Here is a 24,844-nt window from a genome sequence, read left to right on the forward strand (position 1 = left end):
ACTCAACTTTAGTTTCATCTTTCGACAGAACTACTGGAACATTCAGGTGCTCTTTTGCATACTTCAGATGTGCAGCAATGTTGTTTTTGGACACCAGTGGCTTCTTCTGTGGGGTCCTCCCTTGAACACCATTCTTGTTTAGTGTTTTACATTTCGTAGACTTGTCAACAGAGATGTTAGCATGTTCCAGAAATGTCTGTAAGTCTTTAGCTGACACTCTAGGATTCTTCTTAACCTCATTAACCATTCTGCGCTGTGCGCTTGCATTCATCTTTGCAGGAAAGCCACTCCTAGGGAGAGTAGCAACAGTGCTGAACTTTCTCCATTCATAGACAATTTGTCTTACCGTGGACTAATGAACGTCAAGGCTTTAAGAGATACTTTTGTAACCCTTTCTAGCTTTATACAAGTCAACAATTCTTAATCTTAGGTCTTCTGAGATCTCTTTTGTTCGAGGCATGGTTCACATCAGGCAACGCTTCATGTGAATAGCAAACTCACTTTTTGTGAGTGTTTTTTATATTGCAGGGCAGCTCTAACCAACATCTCCAATCTCATTGATTGGACTCCTGGTTATCGGAGTCCTGACTCCAATTAGCTTTTGGAGAGTCATTAGCCTAGGAGTTCACATACTTTTTCCAACCTACACTGTGAATGTTTAAATGATGTATTCAATATAGACAAGAAAAATACAATAATTTGTGTGTTATTAGTTTAAGCACACTGTGTTTGTCTATTGTTGTGACTTAAGAGGAAGATCAGATCACATTTGTTGACCAATTTATGTAGAAATCCAAGTAATTCCAAAGGGTTCACATACTTTTTCTTGCAACTGTATATACACATGTACACATTTATGCATATTCATCCACTTTTGTATACATATTTAAGTGCTGATTTCCAAGTTCAGATAACTCTTGATCTTTGGAAGTATTCAACATTGCTGTTTCAGTGACAATGACACATAATCATCTTACTCTTACCCCAAACTGCAGTTAACACATAGAAAATGCTTTGTATATTTTCACACTTAAAGCTCAAAAAACAGACATCACTCAATCATGGCCATCTGGATTGGCAGTGAGAAAGTGACATCATACATGTATGGCAATGAACAACTCAGGATGCAGGGGGTTGGTGGCGGAAGGTGAGTAGCAGTGCACATATGGAATATGTACTGTGTATAAAGTCCAAAATACTGTTATTTGTGAACATTGTAAAGTATCGTAATTGTTTTATATATGAGTCCAATACAGATGATATCTGTAAAGATGTCCACAGAAGGGGGGGTAACTAGCAGAGGGTGAGTGGCAGTATGGAGAATGAGAGCAAGAAAGTATATTTTACAGCGCGGCTTGCCTCACCAGTATTTTAACAATCAAAGCGGACAGAGATGCTGTGGCATACACCGTCCACTAGAGGGAGCCAGTCCAGTTGACTTGATGGCGCTTGTGATTCACTGCTCCTGCCTGGGCGTCTTTCCTCTTCCTCAGCCTTGGCACTTCTTCATGCCCCTCAGCGATGCATATGACAGCACATATGTTTTTTCTCTCTCTCTCTCTCTCTCTCTCTCTCTGTATGGCAGCAAAACATGGGGCTTTCAAGACAGCTGCCTGCCTTGTATTAGACCCTATGATTCATCAAAACATCCCCATAATTACAAAGAAACCATTCAACTTAAACAATAGCCTTAGATTCTGGATTGCTCCTTTGGAAATAAATAATTTGGTTTTGAGTGCAAAGAATAGAATGGGATAGTGAAACCCTGACCAATATAGACAGGAAAGGGCCTAAGTGACTAAAAGAGTGAGTGTGCGTGCGACTGTGACATGTTCTATAAAAATAGTCTGCAGCCCGGTTTCCAGTCTTTTAGACAGTAGTCAGTTTTAATTTGACAACAAACTGTTCTGTATCAGCATCATCGTGATGAGTAAGTTGTGTGTTACATCCAGGCCTCAGTGTCCAGGCCGCTCCCTGACTCTACGGAGTAGGTGCAGTCCCTGCTTCCCATGGCGGTGGAGCATGACTGGGGGTGGATTAGGTCGCCGAAGGCCTGGTGCAGGGCCTTGCGTGAGGCTGGGTGGCCGTTGGAATGTGAGCTCTGAGGGGACTGTGGAGGAGTAGGGGTATGGAGAGGGGTGAGGTTGCCCATGGCCTGCAGGTCTCTGTAGCTGACTGGGGTGGGGATACGTGACGGGCTGTTCTCTGGCCGGTTGTCTGTACGGGGCCTGACTCTCGGCCTCAGCTTGAGCTTGTAGATGGAGGGCATCCTGTCAGCCTTCTTACCTACCCTCTTCGGCCGGAGGACCACACCTCCATCAACAGCATCCCTATTGGCTAGGGGAGGAGGTGGAGGAGGAGAGGACTCTGAGCGTGATTCACTCAGGCTGAAGCACATGGAGGAGCTTTCACTGGAGGAGTCTTCCTGGAAGGAGCAGTCCTCAGAGGGGGGAAGGGGGATGGGTGAGGGACAAGACTCTGGGGGAGGGAGGTCCTCGTTGGGGTCTCCATCCTCCAGGTCATAGGGGAGGCTTGGTTGTTGATCCTCCAGAGGGACGTCTCCCTCAGGCCCTGAGCCCCAGCCCAGCTGACCCTGCTGGCTCTCCATCAGCACCTCTGCTGGAGCACCACTGACATGGCCCACATTCATGCTCCTGGGGTTGAAAGGAAGTTGTGAGGGGTTATGGCTGAGAGCTATGCCCAGCTCTGAGTCTCTCTGGCCAGGGAAGGAGGACAGGAGCTCCCCTTCCTCCATGGAACTGGAGATGGCAGGGAGCTTCCTGAGACCTCCACCTCGCCCACTCCAGCGCACTGGTTCTGTGTGCCCACCGTTAGATAATCCGCCCGGGCTATGGCCATGCAGTGGGGCCAGGGTATTCTCTAGTCTTCCACAGGAATGTGGGTTAGTTCTCTTGGACTCCCGGAGGTCAGGCAGAGCTCCTACCTTCCCCCCCACGTTGATTGAGGAGGTGGAGGAGTTGGAGGAGGAGTAGGCTGAGTCAGTAACGTTAGGGTCAGCAGAGGCAGGTGTGGGGAGGTTTTGGATCCCAACCTCCTGTTGTGGATGTGAGGAGGCGGGCAGCTGGAGGCTGCCCCCCCCTTTTGGTCTACTGGGCCCCACTTTGCCCTGCCCTGTGTTAGCCAGGAACTCAGCCTCGAAGCTGCGGTACAGGTCCTGCTCCTTCTGGGGGTCCAGATTGGGCAGCATCTGGAACTTATAGCCTAGTCCCTCCTCGGGCTCCTGTCGCTCAGAGCCGGCCAACCCCCTGTGGCCATGCCCATTGGAGCGAGGGCCGTGGGAGGTTCGAGGGGAGCGGGGTCCATGCCCATGGTAGTGAGAGGAGCGGGGGGAAGTGGAGTGTGGAGAGCGTCGGCCTGCCTGGGAGACTGGGGGCAGCAGCCTACTCTTCCCTACTGAGGGGGAGCGTGGAGCGGGGGGCCTGGGAGCCACCATAGTCTTCTTACTGGGGCTGCTGCTCTGAAGTCCTTTGATAGGCGAATTAGAGCAGGAGGACGATTGTCTCCTGGAGAAACCTCCACTGATTCTGGGGGAGGCAGGGGGTAGTTGTTTGGCCCTCAGCTCCTCTCGTCTGTCAGAGGATGGGGGCTGAGAGGCCCCGTGACGGGGACAGGATCCAGGGCTGGCATCGTTGGTTCGACTCCGGCTGGGCATCTTCCCCTGGCTGTGGGAACGCGGGGCCTGGAGCCTGCGGGGGCCTTCGGGCCCCAGAGAGCGGCCCCTGTCCCCACGACTGGTCCTGAGCCCGTCAGAGGGGCCCTGTGGGGGGCTGGGTTTGAGGATGGTGGCAGGAGCAGGGCGTTCCCGAGAGTGGCTGCGTGCGCGGGGCATTGGGGGGCACAGGGCTGGGATCTGACCTCCTCCTCCTCCAGGCCTTTCGATCAAATGCTTCCCCTCCTTCCTGTTGACCAGCAGGACCACCTCCTCTCCGGAGCGACGGGTGCCTCCCAGAGAGAAGCGGCCTCCCCCTGTCCCTCCTCCTCCCTTAGAGGAGGCTGTAGAGGAGTCGCTGTCCCCTGATAGACGGCGGGTCACTGGCATCAATGACGAGTCCTTAGACCTGCAGAACACAGAGGGAGGAATACAGACAGAGTTATTTATAGTTATCTTTGATTTATTTCTGGCCTTAGTACATTTTATCATTGGAATAAAATAAATATCACATTATCCCACATTATAACTTTTTGAACATTCATAACACTTTGAGAAAAACAACATGCTCAGAGCCCATTTTCCATCCGAGCACCAAAGTGTCTGTGCGTCTGCCTCCCCCCCACTCCCCTGCCCCTGACAGGTTTACAGTAAACACCATCCACCTCCAGTCCATGATGGGACCTGTGACATTCAGGGATCATGAGGATCATGCTGGCTACCTTGACTGGCACACGTAGGGCTTGGTGCTTCTCGGAAACACTGGGCTGGATCAGGCTCAGGGATTACAGGGAAGATGAGAGCAAGTGGGGGCAGGATTATAGGCCTTGTGGATTTACTGACCCCACACACCCTCAGAGAGTGCTGCCTGCACTCCCAGAGCTCACCACACCACTCCACTGTCACACACCAGTGGGCCCCTCAGGACAATTTACCATCCGAGACAGGATACCATTGACTTACAGTAAGATAGGAACACAATCAGTAGAGCTCTGTAGCAGTGGCCACAACAGCAACATGATAGACCTGTGCTCTCTGGCAATATCCTGTATTAAACATGAACTTTATCCGCTTTCTTTATTGACATTCTTTAGGTAACCACTTCTATAATGCTCTGTGAAACCATAGCAAACAACCAAGAAATTATTATTGCACATTATATAAACAGGGCTCAATAACTATGAGTGACCAGATTTGACATTTTTATAAAAAATTGACTTTGCCATTTAAAAATAATTACTTAGTCAAACAAATATTGACTTTGGAATGACAGCATTCTGAAGGCTTGAAATAACGAAGCCCACCTGAGACCTACTTCCTGGGGGGAGCAACAGGGTCTGGGGGGTCGACATTCAGATTAAACCTTATCTAGTCTGGTGCATTTGGAGGTGCTGACCCTGAAGGGGTTAACCTGCACCAGGGCCTGTTGCCATGACGCCATCACTCACTCCGGATACTCAACCACTCATTGGCCGTGAGCCAAATTAAACAAGCCCATAGGCTTTCATCGTCTTGATCATTGGCCTCTCCACACACTGACGTATGAGGGAGGTATGTAAAGACCAACAACACTCAATGGACCTTATGTGGAGAGCTGAAAGATTTCACTCTCTTTACTAACCAGAAAAGTTTTATAGGCCATAAAATACCAACACTCTGACTGTCGTGTCATTTCCGTGAGAGAAAGCAGAAAAGGGGAGAGATGTGTTTTTCCTCCAGTACAGTCAACAAGCACCCTAATTCTATCCATCAGCCCTGGGCCTTGGAAAGAGAGAACAGAAACATCAACAACTGCAACACTGTTGGATGTTGAATCCCATCTAAATTCAGGCAGTCATTAGTGTAATTAATGGAGCCATAGGAAAGGAGGGAGAAGAGAGGTCGAGAGGGAGGTGACAGCAGCAATCAAGGTTCCAGTCTGGCCACCAGGAGGCAGAGTGGTATGGCTGGTAGGGCAGGACTGTGTCAGCGCAATGTCACATTAGATTAGGAAAATCTGCTTTGTGTAATCTGTCGCTTCCGGGTTTTGTGTGCTGTGTTTGTGTGTGTGCTGTGGATGGGTGTGTGTGTGTGTGGATGGGTGTTTGTGTGTGTGTGTGTGGATGGGTGGGTGGGTGGATGGTGAAAAGTGGATCAGTGCTGGTGATGCAGACAAAGATGATGAAGTGTCATTAGCACAACACAACTCACTTGAGAGGGTTGAAGTGTCGAGGTTCTGAGCGGTCCCGTGGTGGCCGTGGTAGCAGGGGGGTGCGTCCTGCATTGGAGTCGAGCTCCGTGGGGAGGGAGGGGTGGTGGGAGCGGCCAGGCCGGGTGGACGAGGGGGCACACAGAGGCTCCGGGCCCTGGGAACGTCTGTCAGGCGGCTTATAGGGGGCAATGCCCTCATTACGCCAGTGTGGGCCTGGGCTGGTGGAGCGGGAGGAGTGGGCGCTGGAGGACTTGCTGTGGGCACCTTGCCCACTGGCTTTGGCCTGGTGATACCGGTGAGCTGCAAGGAACAAGAACAGACACAATACCACAATATTAGTAAGGCTTAGGTTCCATACCATGGATAATAACAACAACTGTGCAGATTACTCCAGCATCAGACAGAAAACAGTCAGTATAGAAATAGAATAGAATAGATTGAGGGTTGATCCAGGGATCAACATAGCATGGGCCTCTCACAACTGGTGGCAGTCTCAGAGCATATGCACTTCTTATGATTTATGACTGCAGGAGATGAAGCAACTGAGGAATGAGATGAATCATTTAAGGCATGATGATCTTGACTTTGGAGTGGACCTACAGTTCATAACCTGAAGACCTGTAAATACATGTCATATCTAGGAAGTTGAGGAGATCATGGGCTAGAAATGCAACACCAAGCATTACTTCAGTGCAAGCATTACTACAGCCGCAGTCAGCTGTCCAGACACAAGGCCACTGACATCATCAGTCTGGCAGTGTGGACTCATGGAGAAGGAAGAGCTCTTCTACCCACAGGGTTTAAAGCCCTGACACCAGGCATTATTCCACTACTGCCTGCCTACCACGCAAGGGTAAACATTAAGTGATATGAATGGTTATGGCAGCCGTCAGGTCATGTTTATGAGGGCGTGATAAGGGCTTTATGACAGTGGAGGATGCTGAGGGGAGGACGGCTCATAATAATGGCTGGAACGGAGCAATTGGAATGGCATCAAACCATGTGTTTTATGTATTTGATACCATTCCAATAATTCCGCTCCAGCCATTACCAGAAACCCGTCCTCCCTAATTAAGGTGCCACCAACCTCATGTACTTTATGAGTAAGGTGTAATGTTGTATGAAAGGCCTTTTTTTCCACCTTTATTTAACCAGGTAGGCTAGTTGAGAACAAGTTCTCATTTACAACTGCGACCTGGCCAAGATAAAGCAAAGCAGTTCAACACATGCAACAACACAGAGTTACACATGGAATAAAACAAACATACAGTCAATAATACAGAAAAAAAATAAACATCTATATGCATTGTGTGCAAATGAGGTCAAATAAGGGAGGTAAGGCAATAAATAGGCCATAGTGGCGAAGTAATTACAATATAGCAATTAAACACTGGAATGGTAGATGTGCAGAAGATGAATGTGCAAGTAGAGATACTGGGGTGCAAAGGAGCAAAATAAAGAAATACAGTATGGGGATGAGGTAGTTGGGTATGAGGTATTTACAGATGGGCTATGTACAGGTGCAGTGATCTGTGAACTGCTCTGACAGCTGGTGCATAAAGCTAGTGAGGGAGATATGTGTCTCCAGCTTCAGTGATTTTTGCAGTTTGTTCCAGTCATTGGCAGCAGAGAACTGGAAGGAAAGGCCGCCAAAGGAGGAATTGGCTTTGTGGGTGACCAGTGAGATATACCTGCTAGTGCACATGCTACGGGTTGGTGCTGCAATGGTGACCAGTGAGCTGAGATAAGGCGGGACTTTACCTAGCAAAGACTTGTAGATGACCTGGAGCCAGTGGGTTTGGCGACGAGTATGAAGCGAGGGCCAGCCAACGAGAGCGTACAGATTGCAGTGGTGGGTAGTATATGGGGCTTTGGTGACAAAACGGATGGCACTGTGCTAGACCGCATCCAATTTGTTGAGTAGAGTGTTGGAGGCTATTTTGTAAATGACATCGCCGAAGTCGAGGATCGGTAGGATGGTCAGTTTTATGAGGGTATGTTTAGCAGCATGAGTGAAGGATGCTTTGTTGTGAAATCGGAAGCCGGTTCTAGATTTAATTTTGTATTGGACATGTTTAATGTGAGTCTGGAAGGAGAGTTTACAGTCTAACCAGACACCTAGGTATTTGTAGTTGTCCGCATATTCTAAGTCAGAACAGTCCCGAGTAGCGATGCTAGACGGGCAGGCAGGTGCGGGCAGCGATCGGTTGAAGAGCATGCATTTAGTTTTACTTGCATTTAAGAGCAGTTGGAGGCCATGGAAGGAGAGTTGTATGGCATTGAAGCTCATCTGGAGGTTAATTAACACAGTGTCCAAAGAAGGGCCAGAAGTATACAGAATGGTGGCATCTGCGTAGAGGTGGATCAGAGAATCGCCAGCAGCAAGAGAAACATCATTGATGTATACAGAGAAGAGAGTCGGTGTCACGACTTCCGCCGAAGTCGGCTCCTTTCCTTGTTCGGGCCGCGTTCTGCGATGGACGTCACCGGCTTTCTAGCCATCGCCGCTCCATTTTTCATATATCCATTTGTCTTGTCTTGTTTAGATACACACCTGATTTTCATTTCCACAATCAATCTACTTGTATTTAACTTTTGTTTCCCATAATGTTATGTGTGTAATTGTTTTCATGTCAAGTGATGTTCGTTAAGCACTTTACTTTATTGTTCTGTTTTTTTGAGCATGTTTGTTTTTGTTGTGCTCTCGGTTTGGAACTATAATAAAGTGTGCTTTATTTATCATACTCTGCTCTCCTGCACCTGACTTCGCCTTCATACACAGCCTGACAGTCAGCCCGAGAATTGAACACTGTGGCACCCCCATAGAGACTGCCAAAGGTCCGAACAACAGGCCCTCCGATTTGACACACTGAACTCTATCAGAGAAGTAGTTGGTGAACCAGGTGAGGCAATCATTTGAGAAACCAAGGCTGTTGAGTCTGCCGATAAGAATGTGGTGATTGCCAGAGTCAAAAGCCTTGGCCAGGTCGATGAAGACGGCTGCACAGTATTGTCTCTTATCGATGACGGTTATGATATCGTTTAGGATCTTGAGCGTGGCTGAGGTGCAGCCATGACCAGCTCTGAAACCCGATTGCATAGCAGAGAAGGTACGGTGGGATTCGAGACGGTCGGTAATCTGTTTGTTAGCTTGGCTTTTGAAGAACTTAGAAAGGCAGGGTAGGATAGATATAGGTCTGTAGCAGTTTGGATCTAGAGTGTCTCCCCCTTTGAAGAGGGGGATGACCGCGGCTGCTTTCCAATCTTTGGGATTCTCAGACGTTACAAAAGAGAGGTTGAACAGGCCATTGACATGATCCTGAATAAGGTAGCTCCATGGTAACACTAGGGTTGTCACGACTTCCGCTGAAGTCGGTCCCTCTCCTTGTTCGGGCGGTGTTCGGCGGTCGACGTCACCGGTCTTCTAGCCATCGCTGATCCACCTTTCATTTTCCATTGGTTTTGTCTTTGTTTTCTACACACCTGGTTTTCATTCCCCAATTACATGTTAATGTATTTAACCCTCTGTTTCCCCTCTGTTTTCTTTGCGTTATTGTTTCTATGTTCAGTTCGGTACATGATGGCTGGTTTTGCAACGGGTGCTGTTTCCACCCATATGCGTAATATTTTACTGTTTGTATTTTGGTCAAGTGTATTTGTGACCTTGTGCCTTCATTTTTAAGTAAAGTACGTTGCTCACTCATTTTGCTCTCCTGCGCCTGACTTGACATGCACCTGCGCCTGACATGCACCAGCTACACTCACCTTCTGACAAGGGTAAAACTGTTAGCACTAATGTAACACTATACTGCACCTGTACACAGCCCATCTGTAAATAGCCCACCCAACTACCTCATCCACATATTGTTATCTTTTTATTTTTGTATTGCTCTTTTGCACCCCAGTATCTTTACTTGCACATCTATCACTCCAGTGTTAATGCTAAATTGTCATTATTTCGCCTCTATGGCCAATGTATTGCCTTATGTCCCTAATCTTGTTCTCAACTGGCCTACCTGGTTAAATAAAGGTGAAAATTAAATTAAAAAAATAGTAGCACTATGGTAACACTATGGTAACTAGCACTATGGTAAAACCATGTTAGCACTATGATAACACTATAGTAGCACAATAGGTAACACTATGGTAACAATATAGTAGCACTATGGTAAAACCATGTTAGCACTATGGTAACACTATGGTAGCACTATAGTAACAATATAGTAGCACTATGGTAACACTATGGTAAGTAACACTATGGTAAAACCATGTTAGCACTATGATAACACTGGCAGCACTATATTAACACTATGGTAAGTAGCACTATGGTAGCCCTATGGTAACAATATGATAACACTATGGTAGAAATATGATAACACTATGGTAGCACTATAGTAACACTATGGTAGGAATATGATAACACTGTGATATCACTATGGTAACACTATGGTAGAAATACAATAACACTGTGGTAACACTATGGTAGAAATATGATAACACTGTGGTAACACTATGGTAGAAATATGATAACACTATGGGAGCACTATGGTAGAAATATGATAACACTATGATAACCATATGGTAGAAATATGATAACCCTATGGTAGAAATATGATAACACTATGGTAGAAATATGATAACACTATGAAGACTGTGTGTGTGAATGTACTGTAGTTATGTCAAAGGAACCAATCTCATAATCCCAGGGTTGCATAAACCTTACAGTGTAAGCTTGTGTACCACTCCTGACCTGAGTTATATCACATAACCTGCTCAAATGGATACAATGTAAACCAATTGTGAGCCCCATACAGACTGAGAATGAGATGCAATAGAGTACAATATAATACAATACAACTCAGTGACTATAAAGTGTAAATGGATGGTTGTTTGGGAAGGGGTGACCTCACCGAAGGCGGCACAGCGGCAGGGGTCATGCTTGTCCAGATAGTGTTCTAATGTGTCCCATCCCCCGCCCACACGCACCATCACATGAGTACGTAGGACCTGAGGAGGGAGAGAGAGAGACAAGGTTACATTACAACACTGACAAACATAGCATTCATTCACATATGCACTCTCATAATGAAGACTAGAGAGAGAGAGTTGATACTATGAAGCTTAGTGCACACACACGTACAAACACACAACTAAGCGCACATACACAACCACTCGGGCACACACATACACACAAAAGCACACACTGTTTAAAAAAACGAAGTGATGTTTAAACCCAGTGACATGGTGCGATACCACACAGACCCGCAGATCAAGTCAATAGATATGTAAATCCTACAAGTGGGGCAGCATGCTGAGCGCTTGGTCCTGAGTCCCTGTCCCCAAAGTTAGGTAACACTCCCATCAGATGCACTCCTGCTCGTGCCAATGCCTCCTCCCCCCTTCCACATGACCCCCAGCTGCTGCCATTATGACCACTGTTCCTCACCATGCCAACACAATTAAAAGGAGAGAGGAAAACAATAAGAGGCACACTGCTATGAAAGACACTCTCCTTTTCTCTCCTCTCTTCCCCTGTCAGCTGGCTTCCCCATGCTTTCAGAGTGGGGGAGTGACATCTCATCCTTCCCCTCCTCTCTGCTACGATTTCAGCTATTAGAGACGAGAGGAGGGTGAGAGAGAGAAGAATGGGGGATAGGAAAAGAGAGGAGAGCTCTGCACATTGAGGCAAAGAAGCCCAGAGTATGAAGAGATAGTGTCTCTATCGCTCTCTCCCCTGCAGGCAGACGTGTTCCTCACAGCAGAGAGGGAGGCTGTATATTTAGCCTGATGTGATGGTCCCGTGGATGCAGCCACGCCGGCCTGCCTCCTCTCTGGGTTGTGTAACCACTGCTGCCAGCCACATGTTTCATTTAGGGGCTGTGGCCGTGTCTCTGCGGCCAGGCCAGGACACGAGGGTGCATCGGTGTGTGAGCTGGAGCTGGCAGTGAGCCAGGCTGCACCAAATCACATGGCCACACATGGCTTCCCAAACTCAGGACAGGACACTACCCACAGGACAGCTGCTCCTGCTCCACCACGTCCTCTGTTGCTCTTCAACGTGCCCACCACCGCCAACATAATGTCTATCTGCAAAACAGCTGTCCTCCTCTGCCTTACTTCTTCTTTTCTATCTATGGTACTGCTGCTACTCTACTACTACTTACTATACTGTCTGTCCTGAGATGGTTCGTCTTATTCATAGCCATTCCCATGTGATGGTAAACAGCTAATTCTCTATTTCTGTCCTATTGTCTATAGCTGGTCCACTGCCTGACCTAGACCAACTGTGAGGACCATGATAAGGATGAGTTTATTCCCTGGACCAGTGATGCTCCAGTTGTCTGCCTCAGCAGCCATCTTTGAACCAATCCATCAGTGATGGGAGGGATATCCCACTCTCCACAACTCTAGAGAAACAACTCCTGTTTCTATGGCAATGGGGAACAAAGATGACTTGTAATTGCAATGGGGGCGGAGTAAAACAAATCCCTCCCAATTTAGGATAGAAGTTTTAAGCTCATGGCTCGTCTGACGCTGTACCACAACTCAAAGCACCCCTCCATTGTACAGGGGTGACCTCCCTGGGCGGGTCTTCCCCATTCGCTCTTCTCCATTTATTTATCCCCCTTTTTTCCCCTCACTTCCTCCCTCTCTCCTCTAGCCTGAGCTTATTGTGAGGCTTTGGCAGCTGAATGGGGCCTGTTGGCTTGATGGTGGCTGCCAGCAGGCTAGCTTCCTCCCTGCAGATGAATAGTGAAGTGTGTTGGCTAGGCTGAACTATTGGCTGCTGGGGGATATGCATAATCACTGTCCTCCTCAGTAAGAGAGGGCGGAGACGGTGCTGAGGGGGGTTAATCTGACAGAGAAACTGCTCCCCTACACACAATCTAAAGGCACGCTTCAAACACACTGGCACTACTACACTTGAGTTTAACACTTTACCTGCTTTAAAATCCACTACACTTTGAATTTGAACACTTTAATGATTCCAACGCAGCCACTGCACTCGAGATAACACTTTAACATTACCTGCCTCCAAAACAGCCATTACACTTAGGTTTAACATACTGCACAAGTAAGATATTTCTGAAACAGGCACTCCACTACATACCATAAAGCCAAACAAAGTCAGTCATACAAGCTTTAAGAAACTTAACAGAAACGTCTCACTGAGGTGTAACCAATGATTTATATACTGAACAAAAATATAAATGCAACATGCAACAATTTCAATGATTTTACTGAGTTAAAGTTCATATAAGGAAATCAGTCAATTGAAATAAATTAATTAGGCCTTAATCTATGGAGGGCATAGGCCCACCCACTTGGCAGTCAAGCCCACCCACTGATGAGCCAGGCCCACCCAATCAGAATGAGTTTTTCACCACAAAAGGGCTTTATTATTATAGACAGAAATAGTTCTCAGCGATCCCACCGGTGAAGAAGCCGGATGTGGAGGTCCCGGGCTGGCGTGGTTACCCATGGTCTGCGGTTGTGAGGCAGGCTGGAAGTACTTCCAAATTCTCAAAAACTATGTTCGAGGCAGCTTATGGTAGAGAAATTAACATTTAATTATCTGGCAACAGTTCTGGTTGACATTCTTGCAGTCATCATGCCAAAACTTAAGACATCTACTGTGTTGTGTGACAAAACTGCACATTTTAGTTGCCTTTTATTGTCCCCAGCACAAGATGCACCTGTGTAATGATCATGCTGTTTAATCAGCTTCTTGGTATGCCATACCTTTCAGGTGGATGGATTATTTTGGCAAAGGAGAAATGCTCACTAACAGGGATGTAAACAAATTTGCGCACATTTGAGAGAAATAAGCTTTTTGTGCATGTTACGTTCCCCAGTTTCTGTGTTGTTTTGGGTTTGTATGTGTTTGAATGTGTGTATTTCAGGAAATGGCTACCTGAAGTCCAAAGCAGCTGATTGGTCGGCCCCATTGCAGATTGGAGCTCTGACCCCGCCCTCTCGTCAGGGGATACAGCTGTCTGCAATTAAAAACTCCTTCTGCAGCTTGAAAAGCCAGGGTTCCTTTGAGGTAGGGAGAGATTCTTTGTATGTTGTGTATCGGTATAATTTGCTGTAAAATATTTTGTAGCTGGTCCTGCAGAGGTATGGTTATGTCAAAAAGACTGTTTTTGACTATTGAAATTGTTCACTTTAGGTTAGTAATTATTCTGTTTTTGTTCCGAAGGGGAAGGCACCTTGGGAGTGTTTAGACAAGCGGCCTGCGGGCATACATATACCCGTAGTAAGTACTCTGTCTATGCACACTAGGTAAGACTTGGGTGGACCACCCCCTGTATTTTGGTTAGCGCGCCAGGTGGCATTAAGAAAAGTAGTGGGTAGTTAAGGTAGGAGAGGGGGCTCTTAACTTTTACTTCCTTTGCTTTGGTTCTGTCCAGCCCCTTTTCCCCAAATTACCGTGTGAAGGTAGAATAAATTCCCTATAAATTGTCATTTTCTCTGCCTCTATCATCCTTACCCGCACCTACAGTCACATACCTCTTTCACTCCACGGAGAGTTGAGTGTAGCAGGGTGTTACGTTCCCTCCTCCAAGAGGTGTATGTAACAGTACATATGGAATTTTTAATTTGTATTATTTCATAAACATGTGACCAACAGTCCATGCTGTGTTTATTTTTGACTGACGGGGTGTTTTGAAGCCACCACACCATCTTGGCACAAAGATTTTGGCGTTATTGCCAAACCTTAACAATCCTGAGATGATGCCTGAACTTGACCTTAAACACTTAGAAAATGTGATGTTTGGAACAACTTCCTAATTTGTTTGAGAATGAATGTCTAATTCTGACATGACTGTGAGAGCGTGTTGCTCCCCCACCCTTTAAAACTTGTTATGGCTTGGGGGCAGTATTTTGACATCTGGATGAGAAGCGTGCCCGAAGTAAACTGCCTGTTACTCAGGCCCAGAAGCTAGGATATGCATATCATTTGGATAGAAAACACAAGTTTCCAAAACTGTTAAAATGTCTGAGTATAACATAACAGAACTGATTTGGCAGGCACAAACCTGAGGAAAATCCATCCAGGAAGTGGGATATTTTTGATGTGTGTAGTTTTTAATTGAATGCCAATACAGTATGTATTGGGATAGGAACCAAGATTGCAGTTCCTATGGCTTCCACTAGATGTCAACAGTCTTTAGACATTGTTTCAGGCTTGTTTTCTGAAAAATGAGGAAGAATCAGACCATTGTCTAAGTGGACCGTAGAATGAAGCAGAGCTTGTTTGCGTGCATGACCGATTGCCCGCCCTTCATTCTTTTTCCTTTCTATTGACTACGCTATTGTCCAGTTTAAATATTATCGATTATTTAGACAATAGACAACCTGAGGATTAATTATAAACATCGTTTGACATGTTTCGACAAACTTTATCGGTACTATTAGGATGTATTCGTCTGCATGTTGTGACCGCCATTGAGCCAGTGGATTACTGAACAAAACGCGCCAACAAGAATTTTTGGGACATAAAGAGGAACTTTGTCAAACAAAACAAACATTTATTGTGTAACAGGGAGACTTGTGACTGCAACCATATGAAGATCATCAAAGGTAAGTGATTTAATTTTATCGCTATTTCTGACTTTCGTGACTCCTACTTGGCTTAAATATTTGTATGCTTTTGTAAGCGGGGCGCTGTCCTCAGATAATGGTATACTATCGCCATAAAGCCTTTTTGAAATCTGACACAGCAGCTGGATTAACAAGAAGTTCATATTTAAGCCGATGTATAACACGTATCTTTGAGTATTTCTGTATTTTGAATTTGGAGCTCTGCAATTTCACCGGATGTTGTCGAGGTGGGTCGCTAGCGGAACGCCTGCGCCAGAGGTTAAAAATATTTTGGAAGACATAGAAATTAATTTATTGTTTACATTTTGTTTTTGCCAAGTTTTATTTTTATTTATTTTTATTTTACCTTTATTTAACCAGGTAGGCAAGTTGAGAACAAGTTCTCATTTACAATTGCGACCTGGCATTCTATTCTATTCTATTCTGGCATTATTCTATTATAGACACCTTAATGCATACTTTTGCATTGTCTTATGTGAACTAAACATATAAATAAATGTAAATACATGTAATTTTGTCCTTAACATTTGAATGAAATACTGTAGAACTATTCATTTACATGGAGGACTGTTTTCTGTGGAGTGCCAATATGGCCGACCGGTGGCTTCAAAGCCTCCCATTGCCCAAAACACGGCAATCTAGGGTTTATATACATCATTGGGTGTAACGGCATACCATAAATCCTAACATACACACTGCTTTTAAAGGACCTACATGATTCTCCATTTTAAACTATGGGCAAGTCTAAGCTTCCTAATACAACAGTGAAAATATTGACAGCCTTAGGCAGTAAGGCAGACATCTTGGAAATGCATGTGATTTGGAATGGCATCCGTTGAGTCCATTAATTGGGCGGAGGTACATGGGAGGTAAGTGAAACTGAATCGATCAGGCAGACTGCCTTTTTGATGGCAGGGGGCGAGAGAGTTGCAGTGGTGACACCAGGCAGGGCCCAGAGCCCCAGACTGAGGCACACAGCCCTGCAGAAACAAGCAGCCGAGCAGGCCAGATAAGGGCCTGCACAGGAAATGACCCAAAGCTCTATTTGTGTCTTGCTGGACCAGCTTGTTTGGGAGAAGGGAGGTCTGGGTCAGCCTGTAGGGAGGTACTAAGAGGCAGAGCATACCATTGGGAATAGGTCAGATCAGTGGAGATTGTAAACAATATGCAGAGTGGACTGTGGAGTTAAATCGCTGTAGTTTGGGGGACTTTAATCATATCATCCGGATGTTTTGTTTTGTTTGACTCCGTTTTGGTTTTCCTTGCAGCAACATGTTTTGCTACATGCCCCCATTGTAATAGTGTAAGCAGCCATGAAAACAGTATATGAACATTTGACAGTCAAAAGGAAATTGCTCCAGGCCATATTTGCTTCTGTGCAAAAATATTAACTGTTCCATTTTAAACTGTAACCCAATCTAAGTTATCATTTTAGAGCAATCCAAAACCATATCCATGAGCTGTGAAAAACACACAACCTATGAACTCTTGGACTGTGTAAAGGTGTAACTTCAATACTATGGTTGACCTGTTCAATCCATAGTTTACTAATGCATCCAAGCACTCCTAGGGAAAAGTGTTATCTAGAGCAGTGGAGGCTGGTGGGAGGAGCTATAGGAGGATGGTCTCATTGTAATGGCTGGAAAGTACTTATGGAAAGGAGTCAAACGTGGTTTCCATATGTTTGATACCGTTCCATTTATTCCATTGTAGACAGTACAATGAGCCCGTCATCCTATAGCTCCTCACACCAACCGCCACTGATCTAGAACCAGAAGGGTTCTGCGGCTGTTCCCATAGGAGAACATGTTTGGGTTCCAGGTAGAACCCTTTCAAAATAGGCTTCTACTTGGAACCAAAAAGGGTTATCCTATGGGGTCAGACAAATAAACCTGCACTCTTAGAAAAATGTGTTTAGACATACTCATGCCAACATGCACATTAACATCCACACACACTCAGGCCTGTAGGGAAGCAAAAGTTGTTTCAATACTTAAGAATAACAAAGCACCCTTTACTGTCTCAAACAATCAGCCTGGTGCCAACCCTTAGTAAACCTTTGGAAAAAAATGTTTGGCCAGATTCAATGCTATTTCGCAGTAAACAAATTGAGAACTGCATGCTTATAGGGAAGGGCACTCAACATGTACGGTACTTGTAAAAATGACTGATAGGCAGAAAAATCTATAAGATTGTGGGTGCTGTTTTAGACTGCCATGCAGCTTTTGACATTATTGATCATACTTTGCTGCTGATAAAAACGTGTGTGTTGGCTTTATATCCTCTGCTATGTCGTGGATCGAGATTTACCGGTCTAACTGATCACAGATGGTGTTCTTTAATGGAAGCCTCTCCAACATAATCCAGCTAGTCAGGCATACCCCAGGGCAGCTGTGGTGAATTCCCTGGTTTTCCCGAAATCCCAGTTGGCGGTTTCCAGAATCAGATTTCTGGAAAACCATTGAATTTATTGAATGTTCCCAGAATTTTGCAAGCCTAACTGGCACTGAGTAATATCCTATTGATGTCTTTGCACAGGGCTTTCAGAAAGTATTCATACCCCTCGACTTGTTACAGCCTGAATTTTAAATAGATTAAATAGAGATTTCTTTTGTCACTGGCCTACACATTACTCAACATAATCACGTCAGCTATCACAGCAAGTCACTGAAAGACTTAACAATGAGCTGCAGTCAGTTTTAGAATCAGTGGCAAGTAATAAGCTCATCCTAAATATTTCAAAAACTAAAAGCATTGCATTTGGGACAAATCATTCACTAAACTGTAAAATATTGTCATTAAATGTGGAAATTGAGCAAGTTGAGCAGACTAAACTGCTTGGTGTAACCATAGATTGTAAACTGTCATGGTACAAAACATATTGATAAAACGGTGGCTAGATGGGAAGATGTCTGTCTGTAATAAAATGCTACTCTGCTTTCTTGATGTTGCTATAAACAAATGTCCTGCAGGCCCTAGTTTTGTCACATCTGTACTACTGCCCAGTCATATGTTCAAGAGCCACAGAGAGGGACATGGGCAAATGACAGTTGGCCCAGAAGAGAGCAGAACGGCTGGCCCTTAAATGTACATGGAGAGTTAGCATCAATAACATGCATGTCAATCTCCCCCAACCTTAGAGGAGAGAGATTGACTGACTGCATCACTACTTGTGTTTGTGAGGTATTCACATGTTGAAATCAATATCAAATCTAATCCAATTATATTTGTCACATGCTGCATAAACAACAGGTGTAGACGAACAGTGAAATGCTTACTTACTAGCCCGAACTTACTTACTTCCCAACAATGCTGAGAATTTTTAAATAGTAGAACAAATGACTTGAGGAATAAATACACAATAAGTAACGATAATTTGGCTATATGCATGTACCACTACAGAGTCTATGTGCAGGGGTACGAGGTAATTGAGGTAGATGAGCACATATAGGTAGGGATAAAGTGACTAAGCAACAGGATAGGTAATAAACAGTTAGCAGCAGCGTATGTGATGGGTCAATGCAGAAACTTTTGTGTGTGTATATGTGTCGACAACCCTTTCAAATTAGTGGATTCGGCTATTTCAGCCATACCCATTGCTGACGGGTACATAAAATTGAGCACACTGCCATAATCTCCATAGACAGTCAGTAGAATGGCCTGACTGAAGAGCTCTGACTTTCAACGTGGCACATTACAGTGCCTTGCGAAAGTATTCGGCCCCCTTGAACTTTGCGACCTTTTGCCACATTTCAGGCTTCAAACATAAAGATATAAAACTGTATTTTTTTGTGAGGAATCAACAACAAGTGGGACACAATCATGAAGTGGAACGACATTTATTGGATATTTCAAACTTTTTTAACAAATCAAAAACTGAAATTGGGCGTGCAAAATTATTCAGCCCCCTTAAGTTAATACTTTGTAGCGCCACCTTTGTAGCGCCACCTATTTCTCTTTAGCGGTGACGAAAATTATGAACTATAGGCTACGTGTGTGTGTGTGTGCACTGCAGAGGCTTGTCGGCCACTTGACCACTGGCATATCAGAATGTTGAGAGAAAAAAATCAATACTGAAAAACTATATGATACGCAACATGTAAAGTGTTGGTCGCATGTTTCAGGAGCTGAAATAAAAGATCCTTGAAATGTCCCATATGCACAAAAAGCTGATTTATGTCGTATGTTTTACTAATTTGTTTATATCCCTATTAGTGAGCATTTCTCCTTTGCCAAGAGAATCCATCCATCTGACTGGTGTGGCACATCCAGAAGCTTTTTAAACAGCATGATCATTACACAGGTGCACCTTGTGCTGGGGGACAATAAAAAGGCACTAAAAAGTGCAGTTTTGTCACACAACACCACAGACATCTCAAGTTTTGAAGGAGCGTGCAATTGGCATGCTGACTGCAGGAATGTCCCCCAGAGCTGTTGCCAGCGAATTTAATGTTAATTTCTCTACCATAAACCACCTCCAACTTCATTTTAGAGAATTTGGCAGTACATCCAACCGGCCTCACAACCGCAGACCACGTGTAACCACACCAACCCAGGACCTCGTCATCCGGCTTCTTCACCTGCGGGATCATCTGAGACCAGCCACCTGGACAGCTGATGAAACTGAGGAGTGTTTCTGTATTAAAGTCCTTTTGTGGGGAAAAACAAATTCTGATTGGCTGGGCCTGGCTCTGTAGTTGGTGGGACTGGCTCCCAAGTCATGTCAAAACCATAGATTAGGGCCTAATGAATGTATTTCAATTGACTGATTTCCTTTGAACTGTAACTCAGTAAAAAAAATGAAATTGTTGCATGTTGGGTTAATATTTTTGTTCAGTATAAATTCACTGTGTGTCTGCCTTGATGTTCATAAACTAGAAAATAATAGCCTACAGCAAAGTGTGTTTAAATCATTTCTAACTTGTTAACAATTTATGCTAGTTAGTTTTTGCTACCATGTAGGTTTTAGCTTGCATGAGTCTGCTTACTGAGGAGTGTTAATTCACCTGTTTCATTTTAAAACATGTATCTTACAAAGGAGTTGTTTCATCTATTTATCTGTACCTGGAATACTTTTTTAAAACGTATTTCTAATCTTTACAGGAAAGATGTGTGGAGACATTTCACTGCAGCTAATGTAGAAGGAAAAGCTGGGTACATTTGCAAATACTGTGCCAAATCATATTTTAAGAATGCAACTTTGATGCAGAATCATCTGGCCAAGTGCATAAAGTTACCTCAGCGCTCACAACAAACAACCTCTGAGAAAAGTCCCTCTACTTCTATTCAAGGTGAAAATGATGAATCGGACACCTTATCGATAGCAACAGCTCATGGTCCTCCTGGAATCAGAAGTGTTTGTTGACTCAATGGAGGAACGTAGTCAAAGAAATGCTGATTGCTCGAGCTGTGTATGCAACTGGTTCACGTCTGGTGCTCACAGGCAATGTGTATTGGAAGAGATTTCTGAAAGTTCTTTCAGCATAAACCCCTTCAACCAGACATGCTTTATCTACTCATTTGCTGGATGCAGAGTTCAACAAAGTTCAAGTGAAGGTCAAGCAAATCATAGAGAAAGCAGACCATATTGCAATCATCTCTGATGGGTGTTGAATGTTCGTGGGCAAGGAATAATTAACTACATCTCCACCCCTCAACCAGTATTCTGCAAGAGCACAGATACAAGGGACAACAGACACACCGGTCTCTACATTGCAGGTGAGCTGAAGGCAGTCATCAATGACCTTGGACCACATAAGGTATTTGCACTGGTTACAGACGATGCTGTGAACATGAAGGCTGCTTGGTCTAAAGTGGAGGAGTCCTACCCTCACATCACACCCATTGGCTGGGCTGCTAATGCATTGAATCTGCTCCTCAAGGACATCATGGCATTGAAAACAATGGATATCCTCTACAAGAGAGCCAATGAAATGGTATGTGAAGGGTCATCAAGTTATAGCAGCAATCTACCTCCCCAAGCAAAGTGAGAAGAATAAGAGCACCGCATTGAAGCTGCCAAGCAACACCCACTGGGGGGGGTGTTGTCATGTTTGACAGTCTCCTGGAGGGGAAGGAGTCTCTTCAAGAAATGGCCATATCACAGTCTGCCGATATGGACAGCCCCATCAAGACGATCCTCCTGGATGATGTATGTTGGGATAGAGTGGTAAGCAGCCTGAAACTCCTGAAACCTACAGCATTAGACCTTGCATGGATTGCGGGAGACAATGCCATCCTGTCTGATGTTAAGACTCTGCTTGCAGATGTAAGAGAAGAAATCCGTATTGCCCTGTCCACTTCACTGTTGCTCCAAGCAGAGGAAACTGCAGTTCTGAAATACATCAAAAATCATGAAGACTTCTGCCTGAAGCCGATACACGCCGCAGCATACATGTTGGACCCCAAGTATGCTGGCAAGAGCATCCTGTCTGGTGCAGAGATCAACCAGGCCTATGGTGTCATTACTACCGTGTCTCGCCAACTTGGCCTGGATGAAGGCAAGGTTCTTGGCAGTCTGACGAAATACACTTCCAAGCAAGGGCTTTGGGATGGAAATGCAACATGGCAGTCGTGGCAACATATCTTATCATATCCTATCAACCTGTGGTAAATTAAATTGATTGGACATGATTTGGAAAGGCACATGTCTGTCTATATAAGGTCCCACAGTTGACAGTGCATGTCAGAGCAAAAACCAAGAAATGAAGTCGAAGGAATTGTCCGTAGAGCTCCGAGACAGGATTGTGTCGAGGCACAGATCTGGGGAAGGGTACCAACACCACCTTTCTGCAGCATTGAAGGTCCCCATGAACACAGTGGCGTCCATCATTCTTAAATGGAAGAAGTTTGGAACCACATAGACTCTTCCTAGAACTGTCCGCCCAACCAAACTGAGCAAATGGGGGGAGAAGGGCCTTTGTCAGGGAGGTGACCAAGAACCGATGGTCACTCTGACAGAGCTTCAGAGTTCCTCTGTGGAGATGGGACAACCTTCCAAAAGGGCACCCATCTCTGCAGCACCCCATCAATCAGGCCTTGATGGTACAGTGGCCAGACGGAAGCCAATCCTCAGTAAAAGGCACATGACAGCCCACTTGGAATTTGCTAAAAGGCTCCTAAAGGACTCTGACCATGAGAAACAAGATTATCTTGTATGATGACCTGAATGCCAAGCATCACACCTGGAGGAAACCTGGCATCATCCCGACGATGAAGTATGGTGGTGGCAGCATCATGCTGTGGGGATGTTTTTCAGTGGCAGGGAGACTAGTCCGGAGCAAAGTACAGAGAGAGATCCTTGATGAAAATCTGCTCCAGAGCACTCCGCCCCAGTCTGTGGTCCTAAGGTTCACCTTCCAACAGGACAATGACCTTAAGCACACAGCCAAGACACCACAAGAGTGGCTTTGGAACAAGTCTCTGAATGTCCTTGTTTCCCAGCCAGAGCCCGAACTTGAACCCCATCGAACATCTCTGGAGAGACCTGAAAATAGCTGTGCAGCAACTCTCCCCATCCAACCTGACAGAGCTTGAGAGGATCTGCAGAGAAGAATGGGAGAAACACCCCAAATACAGGTGTGCCAAGCTTGTAGCGTCATACCCTGCTGTAATCACTGGAATTGGAAAAACTCAAGGGGTCTGAATACTTTCTAAATGCACTATTTTTATTGTTTTGTGATGTAATTCCCTTAATCTTTCCTTAGCAGCAGCTAATGGGGATCCCTCATAAATACAAATATATTATACACACACACACTTGACCTAAGGATGGTTGCTGACTCTTATAGTCTGGATAAGTAGATGGGGTAAAGGTTAATGGTCAGTTCATACCCGTATGAAAATCAGAGCGCTGGAGTCTCCCACTTTGTACTTCCCCTCAGACACCTTGGTCATTGGGAACTGGGCGGGGCAGGAGCAACGGCCCAGGATCTCCCGCACCTGGAGAAGAGACAACACAGGCCTGTTTAGCACCCACAGCCAATGAAACATGACACTCCATATTCATACAGCTACAGAAGGGAACAACAAGAAGCACAAACTGTTCAGTCTCTGTTCAACCTTCCTTATTCTTCATTTCAACTCTTCCTATGAGATCATGCTTACTCATATCCATGATCATGACCAAATCCCCTCTGGTCCTGAGTTGTGTGTGTGTCAACAGCACAGTGACATTATTACATTAGGGTGAGACATGGCTAGCCCTGTTCGTCTATGTGTGTCTCAGTTTTCAGCAGTGCAGAGGTCCCTCAGTACCTGAGTAATGGAGAGCCCCTCCCCTCCCTCGCCAATTATTGCATAAGCTGCCTGGAACACTTAGTCCAGCTCGTTGCTGCAGTATAAAATGTCATCAAGGAATACATATAAAGCTAAATAAAAATTAAAAGAGTTCACATTACAACACACACACACTGCTGTAGGGACCTCCTGACCGCAGAGCAGTACTTTGATGGACAATAAGGTGAGGCTCTAACTAAAGTCAAAGGGATGACGTAAATGAGCCTGTGGTTCCAGTGGTGTTGAGACAAAATGAGAGAGAGAGACGGCTCTGGTACTGTGCTGTATGTGGTTGGGGTGCTTATTAAGCACAGTGGAGTCAGACAGAACTCTAGGGTGGGGGCGAGAGAGGCCTGCATTGCAAGGGCTCTCTCTCTCGACCGGGATTGGCCAACTTTGATGTTATTCTTGGCAGCTCTCTCAAACAAAGGCGTGTGCACACTTGTGGACCGAGAGACGGTGAGGAGAGAGACCGACAACATCACAGAGGACAAAGAGAGGCGAGCTGAGCAAGGACAAACAAACAGGGACTGCTGTACTCCATATGTACTGTATAGACAGGAGCACATGTCCAGTCTAAACACATTAGAGAAACAAGGGAAAGGCTCTCGGTAGTCGCTCAAGGAATTAATCACACTAAGAAAATAAATAATTAGATCAACATAGATGAAATGATACCTAGCCAGGTATCCATTGAAGAAGACAGTATACCATCCATATATAGTATATTAGCTAGATGCAGCATCAGTGTTGCAGGTTATGACTGGCTCATTTTCCAGATTATGGCTTATTTTCCTAAAATAGCTGTCTTTATTCCCCCTACTAATTAAAGTGAGGGTGGAATCAGTGTTAAGAACTCTGTCTCACCTGTCTCCCCAGGACTACATACTAAATCATTAGCCTCCCACTGCCTTCTCTCTCTCTCTCTCTACTGTATTCTGTTTCCTGTTTTCTTTCTCCCACTCTCTCCTTCTCCATCTGCTAGTCTATCAGTGCCTCTTCATCTCTTTCTATCGTCCCTCCTGTCTCTCACAGAGTCTTTCTCGGTCTGTCATTTATTTCTTTCACTGCCCTTTTCAGCTCTGCTTGCTCTCCAA

At 45.2% G+C, this 24,844-nt stretch overlaps 1 protein-coding gene across 1 annotated transcript in view; it reads right to left on the reverse strand.

Annotated features, from left to right (window-relative positions):
• Positions 1 to 751: 751 nt before the first annotated feature.
• The window catches only part of LOC109880406 (GAS2-like protein 2A), a 38,184-nt gene continuing 14,091 nt past the window's right edge, over positions 752 to 24,844 (reverse strand). The window contains exons 3-6 of the mRNA XM_020472618.2: positions 23,304 to 23,411; positions 10,772 to 10,868; positions 5,861 to 6,161; positions 752 to 4,079 (exon numbers count right to left, since the gene is read on the reverse strand). Coding sequence (XP_020328207.1) covers positions 1,943 to 4,079; positions 5,861 to 6,161; positions 10,772 to 10,868; positions 23,304 to 23,411 — 2,643 coding nt within the window. The 3' untranslated portion in view covers positions 752 to 1,942. The remainder of the gene's footprint in view (positions 4,080 to 5,860; positions 6,162 to 10,771; positions 10,869 to 23,303; positions 23,412 to 24,844) is intronic.

Source organism: Oncorhynchus kisutch, linkage group LG3 (assembly GCF_002021735.2).
Source record: "Oncorhynchus kisutch isolate 150728-3 linkage group LG3, Okis_V2, whole genome shotgun sequence".
Classification (NCBI taxonomy): Eukaryota; Metazoa; Chordata; class Actinopteri; order Salmoniformes; family Salmonidae; genus Oncorhynchus; species Oncorhynchus kisutch.